Below are 18,308 nucleotides of genomic sequence, written 5' to 3'. Positions count from 1 at the left end.
CATTACTGTACTTTGTAAACATCCCTATGGCTAATCCAGATTCTTGGGGACCCATTTTAGGTCCTGCCTCTGCTGTCAAATTCTTTTCACACCATTCTTTTCCACCTTTTTTTTTTTTTTTTAATACTTTCATTCTTTATTCTTTCCTTGTTTTGTTCTTTCATCTCCTGGGCAGCCCTTGTTATCCTGGCCTTTTCCACTGCTCTTTGAAGAATCCTAACTCCTGGGCAGAATGCTACTGTAATGTTAAAATTCAGACTTTTTCAACCTGGCGTTCGAAAGTAATAGTTTATCAGTCTTGTAATCCATCAACATCCAGTACCTTTTGCGTGCCAAATTCTGCACCCATCTTTTATCTTTGTGATAATTAAGTGAGCTGTTCTTGTTTTGCTAAGAGCACCCCATAGATGTGTCTTTTGAGAACTGCTTTAGAACTCTGCAATTTTTATAAGGTCTAATACCACTCTCTTTGGGACCTCCTAGGTCAATCAGAGCTTCTTAAGGAAGCATCAGTTGGAGAACAGAATAAATATGCTGTCTGGATTGAGCCACCTTTAAATCCAATTTTTTCCAGCTCCCCTTCAGACAATCTTTTTGTTTCCCACAATAATCAGCTATTTCTCAGAGACTCTTAGTGTGGGGGATCTGTGAAGTGTTTTCAATCTGTGAGACTCTGGGACGCCTTTGTGGGGATGTGCTTGGCCCGCACAGTGTTGGTATTAGGGTAATGAGACCGTGAGAGGGCTCACTTCTCTGTACATTGGCAAATAGAGAAAGGTAGCCTTGTAATAGAAAAAATCTCAGAGGGGAAAGGAATAATAAAATCAAGCTGGGTTATGGTTTGTCAGTCCAAAAAGCTTTTAAGCCATATCTATAAAGGTGGATTCACTTAATGTTTGCTCTGCATTTCAGACATCATTGTGTGATAAGTGGTGTAAATTTAGCCTCTTTAAGCCTGATCTCCTAGGGGTTGAGTTTTAAGCATTGGAACTTTATTTGAAAGGGCTCTATCGATTGGGTTTTTATTTGGTCCCTCCATACTAAAGAGAGGTACTAAATAATGGTTTGGCCACCCTGTTAGGTTTTTTTTTTTTTTTTTTTTAATTCACTTTATAGGTCTCTCTCTCTGCCTCTGTTCTCCACCTTCTATTTCTAACTGTTTTCCTTAAAAAGACTAAAGTGGTATGAGAGAGGGGGGGAAAAGAGGGAAAGAAAAATCAACTGTCACATTGTGAACATAATTGATTCAATAAATAATGTCTTTCAATTCCCAAGGCCGACCTCACAGTCTTCACTTACGTCAATTAGTGTTCAGCTCCATAAGTGGTGGCATTCTTCTTAGGCTAATGGGGAGAGTTCACCGGTGCTCACTTCCTAAGAAGGGAGTGTGCTTTCCTGTTTTTAAAGACATACCGCCAGATTTATGCGAAAAGGAGGTTGCAGCGGAATCAACGTGGCTGTCCTTATTCTTCCTGAAAATAGAAGGAAGGCATTTAATTATTGTTCAGGCTTTTGTTGAAACAAACAAATAAATGGAAACAAGGGGAATGAAAACTACTAGATTGTAAGCTCAGTGTTGGCAGGGGCTTGATCTTGTTTGTTCACCATTTAATCTCCAGTGCACACAGTAGGTGCATAATTGTTGAGTGGATTTGTTGATGAGTGAATGAGAGCAGAAATGAGAGCATTTAGATCTTAGGGTAAGAATGAGGTTAAATTTCATTGCACTGGTGGTTTTGTCCCCACTCCCCTCCCCCTCCCCCTAATTCTTTGCAAGGAGAGTAGCTCTAGGAGTACCAGAGGGCAGTGTGTACCGTATCTTCCGAAATGCGTTCTCAGACTGGCAGGGCTGGGAGGGATCTTCGAGGTGGTGTCAGGCTGCCATTCACAAATTCTAGTAAATGAACCGGTTGGGCTTCAGAACCACATGAGGTATGTTACAAATCTACAGGTTCCAGGCCCCAGCCCCAGAAATGCGGACGGTGCGGCTCTCGGGAAGGCGTGGGCATCCCTCTGTGCTTCTGTGGGTTCCCCTCCAGGTGCCGGCGTGCAGCTGCACTCCCCCTTTGGCCTTGCCGTCCCCTCGGCTCTGAAGGAGCATCTGAAACCTCAAGGATATGTTACATTTTGTTTGGTGTACTCTGACACTAAATATATTTTATGGTCTTCTCTGGAGGCTCACTCCCTTGCTTTGGCACAAAATAACCCCTCAGTAGGAAGCCCCAGTCTTTTCTCTTTTAGCTCCCTCAGTGTTTACCACACCTGCCCTATCACAGGTATCACCCGGGTGCTTGCTAAAGGTGCACAGCTCTGGGGCCTGCTTGAGGTCGTCCTGTATATTCAGTTTCTGTGAGCGGTCTGGGACCTATGTTTTAAGTTAGCTTAGATCATTCCTATTCCCTGTAAACTACTTTCTAGTCCCTGAGAACAGTGTCTCCCATTCCCACCCCACCCTACCGCACCCCCTCCCGCCCCAGTCCCAGATCCAGCTCTGACTTCCTTAAAACTCTAGCTCATAATTACATCATCATCCTGTCTTTCTACGTGAAGGTTTATCCCCTGGTCTGCAGAACTTGTTCTTGAAGGAGGAAAGAGGGAATATCTGCTGTCCTCCTTCCTCCGGGGCTGGCAAGGTGGGTGCGTGGACAGGTGGGGATGTGCAGTCATGGAGTTGAGCACGTGAGAAGGGGCAGGGGAACCTTTGAAGCCAGAATAGAGTGGCTCTGTTCTCTCCTTGTGTTGTTACTCAACAGATGTATGATTTTGGGAAGATTGCTTGAACCTCTTGGAGTTACTGTTTCCTCACCTGTAAAATGGGAGTAAGAATAGTACTTGTTCAGGGGTTTGGTGTGTATTAAACTAGGTGTCCCAGGCTGGCTCTTGGGACCACAGACTCAGAGACAGAGACTTTTGTGCAGAGGGTGACTGCCCTCGGGAACAGCCCTTGTGAGGGAGTGGGGGAAACGGAATCAGGCAGGAGGGGACTTCGAACTGTGGTGATGGAGCAGTAAAGGTCTCAGCTGATCCCATGGGGACCTCTAGACCTGGGGTGTCCTTCAGTTGTCCAGAGTGGAGGGAAGGAGGCTGGGCCTTCAGGCCCCCATATCCACCGGTCCTTGGATGTGGGTGGCCCCTGGACAGGGGACATGAGCTCAGGTAAGGCAGCTCCCTTTGGCTGAGGGTGGCCGCGCCCCCAGTGCTGGCAGGTGGGGAAGGGGTGCCCAGGTGCTGGAGGGGTCTCCGCGGTACACCCTGCACCCATTACCCAGGACCACGCTCATGCAAACCCAGGCAGCCAGTGTAGCACATTCGTAAGTGCTCAGTAAGTACTCATTATTGCCATTATTATTCCAGCTCTGGCAATGCCCCTTAGCAGCTGGGCCACTTTCAAGAAGTGACTTACCTTCTCTTGGCCTGTTTTCTGTTGTTTAAAATGGAGATTCTATACTCTCCTGAGCCTGCTTCCCTTGACTAATTCTGAGCCCATATAGAGAAAATGGATGTGAAATTGGTGAGAAAAATATTATAAAAATGTAAGGTATGACTATGAGCTTACTTTTCTGAAATGAGTATAGGGCCGCGACTTGGATTTCTTGAAGGGAAAGGGTTGTGATGAATGTAAAAGTGTTTGTCCACAAACTGTGGCGTTCTGATGGTTCTTTCTTCTCTCTCTAGGGAATTAGAATAATGGAGATGCTGCTGAAGGAACAGTGTGGTGCCCCCTTAGCAGAATAAAGAATCATCAGTGAGTACCGAAAGCAAAATCAGAATTATTTACTCCAGCCATGTTTTCATGACTTTAAAGCCCTGTATGATGCATTGGCCTCCCTGGGCTACTCATGCTGTACATTTCCCAGTTACGGGCAGAGCATACTGTTTCACAGGTGTTTTGTTATCTCTTCAGCACCTTCATTTACTTTGTTTCTTTGATTTCAGAGCAGTTTGGTACCACGTACTGGGTTACAGCTGCATTCAAATTGTTTAAACTGCTCAGCACAATCCAGCGTGATTGCGACCCTCAAGGTGCCATAGATTTGTAGACTGTGGTTCAGGATTAACAGAAACTTAATTTTATTCTGGGAACAATGAAAGGAGGGGTTTAAAAGCTGTATTTGAAGCAGAAAGAGAAACAAGAAAGGGGCATGTTCTGATTGGCCAGTGAAATGAATATATTTTATTGGTCATCAGTACTTCCACTGGTTGGGAGTGGCTACCTGAAACGCTATGGAGAAGGGTTCTGGCAGCTTGAGAATACTTGTGGGCTCTGGGTGAGGGTGCTGTGCGTGACGAGCACCGTGTGTGGTCTGTAGAGCATGGGGGAAAGGCACTTGGCACCTCAAATTGAGGACAAATGCTGCCGGCGTCACAGGTAGCGGGGGGGTTTTAGAATTAATTTTTTTTTTCCTTAAGTTTTTATTGTCTACACGAAGGAGAATGGTCTCTATAGTGGAAAGGACAGAACAAAGTTATTTAAGAGAGAGCCAGAGCCTAAAATAAATGAGTGTAATGGATTTGCCTCTTACCAAATTTATTGGACTTGGATTTTTAACATCTGAGAAGCAACTTTGGACTCTAATTGTGATATACAATACAGTTTGAGAACAATTAACCAAAGAAAAAGCAAAATGAACATTTATGTACAAGTTCTTCGGCATTGAACACACGCTAGCCAGCCCTGTGAATAGATTTATTCATGACTGGGGAGGCTAAATAAGATAATTTCATTTAGCACAAGCACAGCACATGGCAGGTGCTCAAAAATGTTGAATCTAAATATGCTGTGTTCCTATGTCTACTCTGTTCTTTGAACAAAATTCTTGAGGCATTTTTGTGAGGCTCACCAAGTAGCTCTAGAGCTCACGCACTTGAGTGCGGATCCCATCTTACTCCTAAGGGTGAGGTCTAAGGTCAGCTCCAGGTTAAATGAGAGAATGTGACAGGACTCCACTTATAAGTAAACATTGGTTTTCAAACTTCAAATTAATGATTTGGAACGTCCTTGAATATCAGAATCATCTGGAGGATTTGTTAAACATAGATTGGTGGGTCCCACTCTCAGAGTTTCTGAGTCAGTAGATCTGGGGTGCTGTCCGAGGATTTGTAGTTCTAGCAGGCTCCCAGGTGATGCTGATGCTGCTGGTCCAGGGCCCACACTGAGAACAGTTGCTTTAAATGACGTCTTGTCTCTGAGTAGAGACAGATGATGAAATACAAGGGCACTGAGGAAGCTAATAGCTGGCGTTTTCAAATTGTTGTCATGTATTTTGTTGTCTTTAGATTAATCAGAGGAATGATTTTCTTGTATGGCTTTTCCCTGATTTTAGCATCTCACTCACGTCCTGTTTAACTTTTTTTTTTTTTTTCTGCTTAAATGGTGACATGCTCCACACTGGAGGAAAGACAACTGAAGAGAACAGAGATGACACTCACAGCAACTCGTGTTTTTGATTTTAAGTGAAATGAGGAAATCAACAAGTCTCACCTATTGTCATAAATTACCCATGCTCTTTTCATTTGTTTATTTGTTTTGTTTTTACTGTGGTTGAAAGTTGAGTCATGAACTCGGGGCTTTGCATTGTTTCTAAAAGCAACTTGTTCTCCTCTTTCAAGTGAAGTGGTTGAGGTCTGGGTACTACCAGGAGTTTAGTGTGGGACAGTTGTATTCAGAGCGTTTAATGCAACAGAGGTTTCGAAGGATTTACATAATTCAAGCTCTCTTAATTCATGACCCAGGGGGGCAAATGTGAAGTAACGGATATGTACTCTTACCACATAAATCTAATCCAAATTAGAGCCTGTTGCCGAGGCTTTAAGGACTTTTTCAATACCCACTTTATTGAAGTATTATTTATGTACAATTAAATTGACCAATTTTAAGTGTACAGTTTGGTGGGTTTTGACAAATACATAGTTATGTAAGCATCGCAAAAAAGATGATATAGAACATTTTAAGGCTTTGATGTTGCTGCCGTGTTTTTGCCAGCTTATTGCTTCCCTTTTTCTTCTTGACTATTATTACAGAGTTTTGGCAAGCTTGAAATATGCCTGTTCTAATGGAACTTCTTTTCTCAAAATTGGCTCTATGGAAAATGGGAGGATTGTTTTTATGAGCAATAAAATGTCACATTTAAAGGAAGGGGGTAGATATCAGGTCTAAGGCTGTAGAGGAAGGGTCAGTCAGTTATTGCCCTCAGGCCAAATCCAACCTGCTATCTGCTTTTTTAAATAAAGTTTTATTGGAACACGGCTCTGTCTCTGGCTTTCTTATGGCTGCAACACCGGAGTGAATAGCTGTGACAGAGCGCGCCTCTCCTGCAAGGCTTAAAATATTTCCTGTCTGGTCTTTTAAGGAAAAGCTTTCTGTCCCCTAGGTTCGAGCATGCCCCATCCTCAGTTATAATCAAGGAGCCTTGCGGTGGTGGTTTACCTTTTTGATATGGCATTGGATATGTATTTAAAGGTAATAGTGTGACGGTTTATTTTCTCTGTATTAGCTCTAACCTCACCACCCGGATGATTTTATTTTAAGGCCTGAAAAAGCATTGAAATTATCACAACAATGAAGTTAAAATAGCAGCAACCGTCGTCATTACCATTGTTCATGAAGTTCCGGTGCACGTGCGCAAGGGAGTAGAACAGTAGGCATTTTGTTTAGCGGATAAAGCAGCTCTGTGATGTGGCGGAGGTCTAGGTGCTGTGTACAGCGGACTCAATTTGCCAGTTTGGGAATTTTGCAGTTCTTAATTAAAAAGAAAAAAAAATTCTGCGGGATTTGGATGAATTTGCATAGGGAGACATTTACTATTTTTATATCATACCCCATTTCACATTTGCATAATTTTTTTTAAAGATTTTATTTATTTGAGAGAGAGAGAATGAGAGACAGAGAGCATGAGAGGGGGAGGGTCAGAGGGAGAAGCAGACTCCCCGCTGAGCAGGGAGCCCGATGCGGGACTCGATCCCGGGACTCCAGGATCATGACCTGAGCCGAAGGCAGTTGCTTAACCAACTGAGCCACCCAGGTGCCCACATTTGCATAATTTAAATTCACATAGATTGTGACCACCTTGTATATGGTGCCCAGTCCTCAAGATACTCCCCAGAACTCTCTCTGGCCTGTGTATCTACGTGGGCATTTGAAAATTAGAAAGCTTAGAAGGTGATTTTGTCACGAGCCAAAAGGGAGGTACATAAATCTCACTAACCAATATGCTTGTGGTGTTGCAGCTGACACATCCATCTGATAGATTTTTGATTTCCTGTCATTTTTGAATAAAACAAATAGCCCTGACATCTGTTTGTTCTTCCACTGGCAGTTGGGAGACGGGGCTTGGTGAGGTTTGATAACATAGCAGAGTTCTTTCACACTGGAATGATGAAGCCCTCAGCTTTAGGTCTGTCTTAACTCCCCTTTGAACCAGCTCCTCTGGGTCACTGGACTTAATAAAATAAGATGCCAGCTTTGTTCGAAGATCATCAGGAGGCAGAAATGCAGTTTCTTCAAGAATTATCCATAGTGATAGCATTCAGGTGACTTTTAAGAGTTGCTTCAGAAAAGAGGCAAATAAGTATTGATTGGCGAGACATGTTTATTAGGTGATAAAGCCTGTTTGCTTTCTGTTGCAGGGGAGCTGTGTTGTGCTACTTCTGCTCGGGGATCACTTCTTGGCCATAACACATCACTGATGCATGCAGTTTTCCAAATACAAGCTTAAGGATACAGTGTCGGCAGCTTAAAGAAGAGGAGGCCTTCCTGCCAGGACGTGAAACGATATCCTCCCCTGGGAGCCTGCCTCAGATAGTGGCCCTCTTGGATATGAGACCTTCTAGATGGACTTTTATGGCACAGTGTCTTTATGATTTACAAATAAAGGAAAAAACCCATAGAAGGTGACGTCTGCCTTCAGGATGTCTTGCTGATTGCCTGGTGACGATGTCAGGGAAGCAAAGGACAGGCTAGAGGCCTGGTGAGTGGCATTTTGCCCATGTTATCAGCATCATAGGATTCATGAGAAGATTTTGGGACAGATAAAGGAGTTGAACCTGATGCCTGATGCATGGGTGGCCTACAACAGAAAGGAATGTAGCAGGCCTGTGTTGAAGCTAAGCCATATTTAAGAGTCTCGTGCTCTACCGACTGAGCTAGCCGGGCGGATGAAGCTAAGCCATATTTAGAGTCATATTTGATTCTCAGAAATCGGGAGCATTTGATATCTACCCATAAGTACTACCTAAGGGCCATCAGTATAGATTCTGTAACGTAACGTGTCAGCTGTGTCATTTGGTCTCCTGGAAGAACATGGCGTGGGGAGCGGGGAGGCAGCGTGTAACTTCGGCATTGTGAGATGTGGAGCAGATCGTTAGCCTCTCTGTGTTTCACTGGCAACGGGGCAGAGCTGGGCACAGATGTCTCTGTCTCGTGATGATTAAACACGGAAGGGCGGGGGGGGGAGTGTGAAAAGCACAGTTGTGGGAATTCGACAGACCTGTGGGTGCAAGTGTTGCCGCCCACCAGCTCCATGATCGATCAGGTACATAATTTTCAATATTTCTGAAGCTCTTTCTTTTTAATTGTACAACGGGGTTATGGGATTAACTTCGTGAGGTTGTTGGACCGATTTGAGGTCATGTCTATCAAGTGCAATATGCTACCTCTTGCAGAGTAGAAGTCTTGTAAACAGAAGTCGTTATTATGTGAAACCATTTTGCAAATGTACTTTCCAGATGCATTGTAGGGTAGTATTACTGTTTGAAAGTTAGGTGACAGTAGTTTGCATTTCCCATGATTAGAAGCCAAAATATTAACGCACACTACCTAACCGAAAGCTTGAAGAGAGGCAATAATTTGGAATTTATCTGATTAAGATAAAAATTGGGCCATTACTGGAAAGACTTGGGGAAATCGTTCTTTTTTTTTTTTTTTAATATTTGAATATTTTTCCACTTAGTGCAGTGATGAATTTCAAAACAATTTTATTTGTTCATTCAGGCCTGCCAGTGTGAGCTTCTTCTTACTGTGTTTGAGCTGTTTATGCTGCTTGAGTTTTGTCCCTTAGGATAATTCTTATTTTTTTAGTGTTTCATTCTTCAGGTGTGTTGGAGGGAAAAGGAATGGTAGAAACCAGAACACACTTTGACTTCCTTTTCCAGTTTGTAAATGGCATTTGGTAGGCTTTTGGAATAATATCCCATTTCACAAAATAAAAGGTGATGTAAATTATCACAAAGGTGAGAGGTTAGAAATCCATATTTGGAGGTTGACATTGGAATGAACTTACTGCTTCACACTCAACACTGTGCATCTTCCGAAGGCAGGAGTTCTCAGCCTTGGGTGTTCATTAGAACCACCTGGGGAGCTTTATGCACCATCTGCTGCTGCCCAGGGTTACGTCCCAGAGCAATACAGCAGGATCTCTGGGGCTGGAACCCGGTGTCCGTATTTTCTTTTTTTCTAAAAGATTTTATTTATTTATTTGACAGAGAGAACACAAGCAGGGGGAGTGGGAGAAGGAGAAGCAGGCCTCCCGCCGAGCAGGACGCCCGATGCGGGGCTCGATCCCAGGACCCTGGGATCATGACCTGAGCCGAAGGCAGACGCTTAACAACTGAGCCACCCAGGCGCCCCCGGTGTCCGTATTTTCTAAAGCTCCCTAGGTGGTTCCAATAGGCAGCTAGGGATGAGAACGCTATAGTGAATTCTAGGTGATTTTCTTATCTGATTTCTTTCTCAACACTTCTAAAGTAGGAAAGGATCTTTGTAGCAAGAATTTTTGTTAGAACTAGAAAGAGTGAAGCACGGAGAGGCTGAATTTTTGCCCTAATTGCCTGGAGCCGGGGTGGCCAGTGCAAATGGCTTTGGGCACCAGTCAGGTGATCTAATGAGTCACGCGGGCAGGTGGCCGCTGCGAGACGGTGGGGCTGCACACCTTTTAAAGGTGGGTAGCTGCTGCCCAGGTCCTCCACACTGTGGCCGTGTGGCTGGCCTTTCTAGCGACTCCACCAGTTTGCTAGGAAAAGACAGATTTTTTTAAAGAAAAGAATTCTCCCAGTTTTTATAGGTTAGCAATAATTCGGAATTGTTTAAAACTTGTGCCGGCCATACAGAATGTGTTTGCCAGTAGTTTTCAGTCTCTCCCTTGAGAGCGTTAAAGCTTAGCTTAGGGCGCCTGGGTGGCTCAGACGGTTAAGCGACTGCCTTCGGCTCAGGTCATGATCCTGGAGTCCCGGGATCGAGTTCCGAGTTGGGCTTCCTGCTCAGCAGGGAGTCTGCTTCTCCCTCTGACCCTCCTCCCTCTCATGTGCTCTCTCTCATTCTCTCTCTCTCAAATAAAAACAAAAAATTAAAAAAAAAAGAGTGTTAAGGCCTAGCTTAAACACCCCAAGCCAATTTTTAATAGATTTGCATTTCCCCATTCTGGATGTAAGCTGCATTCTGCCTCTCCTACAAGACTGCTTTGATATGTATTTTCTTCCCATTCCCAAGAAATCCTCTGGTCACTCAGTATTTTATTTTTATTTTTTAAAATTTTATTATGTTAGTCACCACAGTATTTTTTTTTAAACACTCTGCAGGCATCCATTGCTTTGACCTTCACATATATGGCTTAGAAATCTTATGCTCTTTTTAAAATTAATTAGAGCTTGTTAGAGTTTATTTTTATTATATGTCAGAATCCTTTTCCTGTGATAAGACTAATTAGAAATGTCAAAACCAGGAGTAGTACCACCTCAACGGGCATATTAGGAACAAGTGCGGGAAGGGGTTAATTCACAGGCCTGGCCAGTTACCTCCTGACTGGGTGGCTGAGCCTACACTTCATTTTTTTTTTTTTTTTTACAGTAGCCTCCACACATAGCATGGAGCCCAGCATGGCGTTTGAACTCACAGCCCTGAGATCAAGACCTGAGCTGAGATCAAGAGACCCTTAACCAACTGAGCCACCCAGGCGCCCCTGAGCCTACACTTCAAGGCGATGATTTTGTAGAGTGATTCCCACACTTCTCCTTGTACCAGAAATCCTCGGGGAAGAGTGCGAAACTGTAGGCTCCCAGACCTTCCCCCAGAGATTATGATTCAAGGAACTTCACTTGGAACTGGGGGATCTACATTTTAAAGCGAATTTACCAGGAGATTCAGTCGTGCTGTTCCACAGACCGTATTTTGAGAAACACTGATTTCAAGGGCCATGTTGTTGCCCTCTGTGTCTCCTATCATGTAAAAAGATTTTGCAGTCATTTGGGCCCACTGATCAATAGAATTGACCGCTCGGGACACAATATAAAGTCCTTATGCAGAGATAAGCTGACTGAGGCTATCCCTACGTGATTGAGGTGCTTTTACCATGAAGGGGCTTTTATGGTTTCCATCATGTGTGGATAAAAAAGGTGCTGTATTATTTTTTATAAATTGTGTATTTTATAAGCAGTATATGTGTGGTAATAATATCCCATTTGTCAGACATTGTGGGGTACACGGTGTCGACAAGTCAAGGTTGTTCTTTAAGTTACACATCTTTTTTGCTTTATTTGAGCCATTTACATTGTAACTCTTAGTGTACATTTCCCTGCTTTTGTGAACAATCTACTAAAAATAATGAAAAAATCTGAAGGTCATCCTTTATGTTTTTCATTGCTTCAGGCCCCCTTTGGGTTTGTTAAAGCCCCTCCACCGAATGGCTCTGCTCTTTGAGCTCTGCAGTGGTTACTCTCGCCTGCCTCTAGGAAACTTCCTCTCGTTCTGTCTGGGGTTGGGAACTCATGTCACTGCATACTGTAGGTCTCAAGTAACACTAAACAGGATCTGAGTGAGGCTTTGAGGGGCTTTCCTGAGAATAGTGAAACGAATGAATGTTGCTGCATTGATCTGGTGATGGGATTTTTCTATTTTCCTATAGCTTCCTGATTTCTCGACTACACTTGTCAAATCTTTGACCTCAAGGTAAGTGAGATGTTGCTACGGATGATGTCTTTTGATCTAGAAGCCGTTGTCTTCCCCAACTGTGTTCGTGTTTTTATATGTACAGTTGTATAATGTGAAACGTAAGTAAGTTAAATTCAAATGAACATTTCTCAGGCCACGTTTTTGTGCAGGATAAAAAGTATTGCTGGTTCAGTATTATTGTGATTTGGAGCTATCAATTAGTTGTATAGCTATGAAATTCAATCCTGTAGACATTCTGAAATAAAGGTGTTACGATTAATACTTATGCATGATCTTTAGTTTCTTGGGGGTATCACGTCACCCAGCAGAGTTTGTGTTTATCGTTGGTAGTGATGATCCTCATCCTGTACAGCAGCCCCACATGCGGGTGTTAACACCCACCATAGGATGTTAGCCCCCCGCTTCCCCCAAGGTGAACCGTTAACATTTCTCCCAGAAATAAGCAGAGGCTCCTTTTATTGGGTGACCCGAGGGGGCCATGTGCTAATGGGGCAAAGGTCCAGGGTGGGCCGAGAGAGAAGAAATGAAGCACAGCACAGACACACAGCAGCGTGGAGTCACGTGATCCCCCAGAGGGCGGGAGACACAGCCCCTGCTTGAGTTGTGAGGCTCAGCTCTGCTTTCTGTACTTTGTTTCCATGGGAGTTCTGTGAGATCCTTTCCCTTGTCTGCTTTTCACTTGGATGAATTGGAGTGGCTTTCTGTGCCTTGCTTCCAAAATGCCCTGTCCACGCCCTGTCAATGCTTTTCTTTCATTAGAGCCCGGGTCCTTAGTTCAGCCAGCATTTACGGAGCACCTATTGTGTTCAAGCAAAAGGCAGGCTTTACCTTCTGTTTTGACTTGACCCAGGGGTTTCTAAGAGGCCGGCACTGACATTCTATGGACAGATGGCAGCGGTGGGCACCAGTTGATGTTAAGACCAGACGCATGTACCTCCTGAGTAAATCAAACAATGGCTGCTTACTTAAGGGATGCCGAAAAAAATCAGCCAAGGACATGCAGTGGAGACACCAACACATAAATGGATAGCTCGGTGGCCCTGAAGCCTCACCAGCAGATTGCACGGTTGTGGATGATCCTGTCTGAATTAGTGAGGGGACACATCATACTTTTTGGAAGATAACCAGTTCTCTCTAGGATCAGCCTTATATGTAGAAGGGTGGAGCTGCCCTGTAGGAGACTGCCTCCTCCTCTGAGCCACCTAGGAACTTCGCATCGCATAATGCTTGCTGGGTACAGGATATTCAAGCATAAACATTTTCTATTTTCAGACTGTTCTGACTATCACAGCCTGGTCCAAGGGCATTCCTGAATTCATGGCTGCAGGGTAGTGTTTCCCTGATGTCTGGGTGAGGCATGCTAACTCCTGCAAACCCCAGAGAACCTTTGCACAAGCATTGGAGAGATTGGGGCAGGTAGAGAGGTGGAATCCTAACAATGACAAGCCCGGTGTGATGGGGGCTCAGAATAGAAATTTTATTAACTTATCACAACAATTTCTAGAAATGTAAAATGCAATTTTTAAAACTTTAAATGCAGTATTTCTTGCATACCTTGATGGCTGATCGGAACCCCCTGGGTAGCTTTAAAACACACTGATGCTTGCGTCCCATTCCCAGAGATTCTAGGTCACAGTCCTGGCATCTGGATTGCGTAAAGCTCCCCAGCTGATCCTGAAGCCATGCGTGGAAATTCCTACCACCTTCAGAAATAATGTCTCTTCTTCCATAAGTGGGAACCCTTACGTAGCTAGCTGGAGGAGGGAGTTGGAAATATGAGACCTCTCCCTTTTGGTGAATTTTGCCTCTAGGCCTTCAGAAAAATGTAATTTACTGTCCAAGAAAAAAGTGCTGTGGTGTCTCTTAAATGCTAGTAGAAGAAAAGCGATCCTAAAAACACTCTACCAGTGCAGTTGGCTTTGTTATGATCAGAAGTTTGAGTTGCATTTGTTGGAACAGAATCCAGTGCAGAAGAAGGATGCCATAATAACTCAAGACCCTTGCTTGTCTCGAAGGGTTAACCTGAGACCTTGCACTGCTGGACCCTGAGATGCAGCTCTCTAAGCTGTGGCCAGGCCTGCTGTGCAGGAGGTGCCAGGCAGAAAATAGCAGCCCCCATCCTGGTAAATTAAACTCCATGGAGCTATTTGCTGGAGCTATTCGGAGAAGGTTACAGCCATTTCGTGCCTGACATCTGTTAGGCTGCTGATGGAATCATTCCTTCTTTGTGTTGGTGCCAGGCTGAACTTTTAGATCTGACAACGAAGGAGAAAATGTGAACTGTTCACTTGTATGTTTTTGTTTTTTTATTGTGAGTTTAGATGTCCCCCTAAATTCAAAAGTCCATCAATTGGGCCAACTTGGAAATGACCGCATTGTTGATTTTCTTTAGAGGTTTAGGGGAAATAACTTTTCGGACTGAAGCTTCTCTGTTATTTGTGTTTAGAGATGTAGTCATTAATCTCATCAAAACCAAAGTCATTCTTGTCAATCTGTCAAAAAAAAAAAAAAAATTTCCCTGGTCTCTAGGACATAAAGCACCCAGAAAGAATTTAATGAATGAATTAGCCCAGAGTCTAGTCTTTGTCACTGGAAACAGGATATGGGGCCAGGAGAGGGAGAGAGAAAGGGAGAAAACCTATCAAGGTTATAGCTGTCACTGAGTAGGTTAGGGTGACCATGAGGAAATCTTGGTTGTCTGGTACTTTCTTGCACAAATGACATTTCAGAGAATTGAAGGATATACCATGGAGGTTTAGAGCCTCAGTTCATGTCTTCCTTTCTCTGTATGTATTCATAGACACAGAAGGAAAAAAAAAAGTCTAATGCAGCTTTCTCCTGGTATCTTCGTGATTGGATCTAAAGACTTTGGAAAAGTTGGAGTCACATTTGAGGCACTACGTGGCTACAGTTTTTAATTACAGTTTTAAATTGGATTAAATGAAGCATCAGATTACAATTGGAACTATTCCAGTATGGAAAGTAGTCTTTTTGTATATGCGAAGTCAGAAGCTAGCTTTATAACTTGTTTCCTTAGGTGTTAATTGTTCTGTCAAGTGCTATGAGAACTATTTCTCCTGGAAAAAATTAAGTGCTAACAATGTTTTGGGGCCTTAGTAAGACAAGGATTTTGCAGAGAAGAATTGGGGAGGAGTAGAGTGTCAGCCAGGCATTTATTTTGCTCCCCCCTGCCCCGATTTGCCTCAGAAACCTCTTCCTGGGGAGTGTCACCTGCAATTTTCGAAATAGGGTATTTGTACCCTTAGGAATATATAGTCATCTCTGTGAGGGAGGTATGAAGCCATCTACCATGAAGGGAGATGGGCAGAATGCTCCTCTTAAAGCATTCCCTTTTCTCAAAGATTTGTGGGAAACATTGCTTTTCTATTAAACATATAACTTTGTAGGATGTAAAATTGGAATGGAAACTTAATTTAGAAAAAAGCAGAAGCCGTAAAGTCCTTTTGCTTGGAGAGCTCCTTAGCGTGCTGCCTAGAACGTGGCAGGTGTTATATGAGGTTGAATCTGCTGGAAATACCAAAAAGTGGCCATTACATATGCTTCAGCCTGCTGCAAGCACTTGGCAATTAGCACATCCCAAATGCTCCAGGGCTGTCTTCTGCTAGTGGGAATCAGGTTCCTCTCTGGAAAAGTTTGGGAAGCCCTGATAGAGGCCACCCCAGTCCCCGGAACTCCCAGAATTCCCATGTTCCTCAGAGATGGCCTTGCATCCCAGCAGCATGGCCTTCTCCTGCCAATATCTTGTGATACAAAATGGGGCAAATATCCTGTAAACCTGGGCAAGCCTTGCCACCAGGGGCATCATGGATTATTATTATTATTTTTTTTAAGATTTTATTTATTTATTTGAGACAGAGAGAATGAGAGAGAGAGAGCACATGAGAGGGGGGAGGGTCAGAGGGAGAAGCAGACTCCCTGCCAAGCAGGGAGCCCGATGCGGGACTCGATCCAGGGACTCCAGGATCATGACCTGAGCCGAAGGCAGTCGCTTAACCAACTGAGCCACCCAGGCGCCCCATCATGGATTATTTTGAGGGCTGAGTTAATGCACAACTCTTCATTGTTGAGAAGGAGGTACGTAAGTATGAAGAGTATTTATTAAGTATTAAAGTTTAGGTCATTTTTCTTGCATTTGTTGGGAGGTAGTCATGTTTCCTCTCTTGTTAAGAGAAAACACTAGCTGGGAAAATTTTGTTTGTCAGTATAATGTTTTTGACGTACCATTTTTTCCTAAATGGAGGCAGTTCAGATACACCTAGATACCACAGCTTTTCTAAGCACTCTGTCTATAGTGCTTGTTAAAATCCATGGGAAGGGGTATAATTAGTCTTGATGGAGTAAAATAACAAACACAAGGAAAAAATTAATGAAGCAGTGTTTTGATTCTTGATTCTTGTAATTATAGTGGTGCGGCTGGTTCTCCTATAGCAAAGCTTTTACCGTTACCAATAATAAACCTCTCTTCTGGTTGTATTCTCTCGGGTATGTTTTAACTGTCATCTAGATGGAAATTGTATGGCAGTTGCCAGCAGGAATAGCCTTTACTTTTATTTACAAAACACATATTTCTATTGAGAATGTCAACTATAGTAGTATCCCAAATTCTTTGTTGAAAGAATGGGTCCTGGTCAGATCGGAGTTTCCCTTCGAAAAAGTGAAATTTGACTATGTATTAGGTGATAGATTAGGATTAATATACAAGAAATCTGAGCATTGATTTGTTCAGATTTATCCCAGAAATGTAAATTGGAGTCCTGGTTATGTCATGCCCTAGGTGTGTACCTAAATTCTCAGGGCTTTGTTTTGTTCGTATGGGAAGGAGTAATAATAGGGCCTCTTTTTTAGGGTTGTTGAAAGGATTAAATGAGCTCAAGACATGTAAAAACTGTTGGAACAGTGCCTGGCACGTAGTAAACCCTCCACAGTCTCTGGAAGAGATTGTGTTGAATTGGTGTTCTTTAAATGTTTGGTAGAATTCTCCAGTGAAACCATCTAGAGCTTAAGATTTCTGTTCAAGGGAGATTTTAAATCACAAATTGTGGTATTTCTTTAATAGTTGGGGGGCAGTCAAATGTTCAATTTCATTTTGGGTGAGTTGTGGTAGTTGGTGTTTTTGAGGAATTGGTCCGTTTTATCTAAATTGTCAAATTTACATGTGTAGGATTATTCGTAGTATTTTCATATTAGCCTTTTGATGTCTGCTTGGTCTTTAATGATAGGTTCTGTTTTATTCCTGATGCTAGTAATTTGTGTCTTCTCTTTTTTCCTTGTCAGTTGCTAGGTGTTTGTCAGTTTTATTGATCTTTTCAAGGAACCCTTTCCAATTCATTGATTTTTCTCTATTGCTTTACTGGTGTGTTTTATGGATTTCTGCTTTTTATTATTTCTGTCTTCTGCTTGATTTGGATTAATTTTTTAAAAAAGATTTTATTTATTTATTTGACAGAGAGAGACACAGCAAGAGAGGGAACACAAGCAGGGGGAGTGGGAGAGGGAGAAGCAGGCTTCCCGCTGAACAAGGAGCCCAATGGGGGGCTCAATCTCAGGACCCTGGGACCATGACCTGAGCCGAAGGCAGACACTTAATGACTGAGCCACCCAGGCACCCCTGGATTAATTTTTTTGTTCTTTTTCTAGGTCTTCAGGTGGGGGGTTAGATTATTGTTTTGACAACTTTTTCACTTTTCTAACGTATATATTTAGTGCTATAAATTTCCCTCCTAGCACTGCTTTAACTATGTTCCACAAAATTTGATTTTCATTTTTATTCCATTCAGTGTATTTTTAAAATATCCCTTGGGACTTTATCTTTTACCCATGGATTATTTAGGAATGTGTTGTTTAGTTTCCAATTGTTTGGAGATTTTCCAGCTGTCTTTCTGCTATTGATTTCAGTTTGATTCCATTCTGGTTGGAGAACACACCTGTATAATTTCATTTCTTTAAATATGGTGAGTCTTATCTTCTGGCCCAGGATGTATAATCTATCTTGGTATATGTTTCATGGGCACTTAAAAAAGAATGGATATTCTGCTCTTGGGTGTAGCATTCTACAAATGTTGATTGGATCCTGTTGGTTGATGGTAGTGTCAGATTCTACTATATACATATATACTGTCTTGTGTTATAAATTGTTGAGAGAAAGATGTTGAGGTTTCCATCTACAATTGTAGATTTGTCTACATCTCCTTTTATTTCTGTTGATTTTTGCTTCACATATTTTGTAGCTCTGTTGTTCAGTATGTACACATTTAGGTTTGAGATATCTTCATTTTAGCTTAACCCTTTTATCATTTTATATATATAATATCACTCTCCATCCCTGGTAATTTTAAAGTCTCCTTTA

The 18,308-nt window shown here is 42.7% G+C and overlaps 1 protein-coding gene across 2 annotated transcripts in view; it reads left to right on the top strand.

Moving 5' to 3' along the window:
• The window catches only part of PRELID2 (PRELI domain containing 2), a 58,261-nt gene extending 46,059 nt beyond the window's left edge, over positions 1 to 12,202 (top strand). The window contains exons 5-7 of one of the 2 annotated variants that reach the window (XR_004680905.1): positions 3,676 to 3,745; positions 7,627 to 8,531; positions 10,841 to 12,202. Coding sequence is in view for 1 of the 2 variants with exons in the window: in XM_035014386.1 (XP_034870277.1) it covers positions 3,676 to 3,735 (60 nt within the window). In the remaining variant the exon portion in view is untranslated. Of the gene's footprint in view, positions 1 to 3,675; positions 3,746 to 7,626; positions 10,204 to 10,840 lie in introns of those variants that run through there. The other variant, XM_035014386.1, reaches the window with a different exon arrangement.
• The last annotated feature ends 6,106 nt before the right edge of the window (positions 12,203 to 18,308 follow it).

Source organism: Mirounga leonina, unplaced genomic scaffold (genome assembly GCF_011800145.1).
Source record: "Mirounga leonina isolate KUSES-001 unplaced genomic scaffold, KU_Mleo_1.0 Mir_168, whole genome shotgun sequence".
NCBI lineage: Eukaryota > Metazoa > Chordata > Mammalia > Carnivora > Phocidae > Mirounga > Mirounga leonina.
Note: the sequence above shows the minus strand (reverse complement) of the source record. Positions and strands in the feature narration are given on the sequence as shown.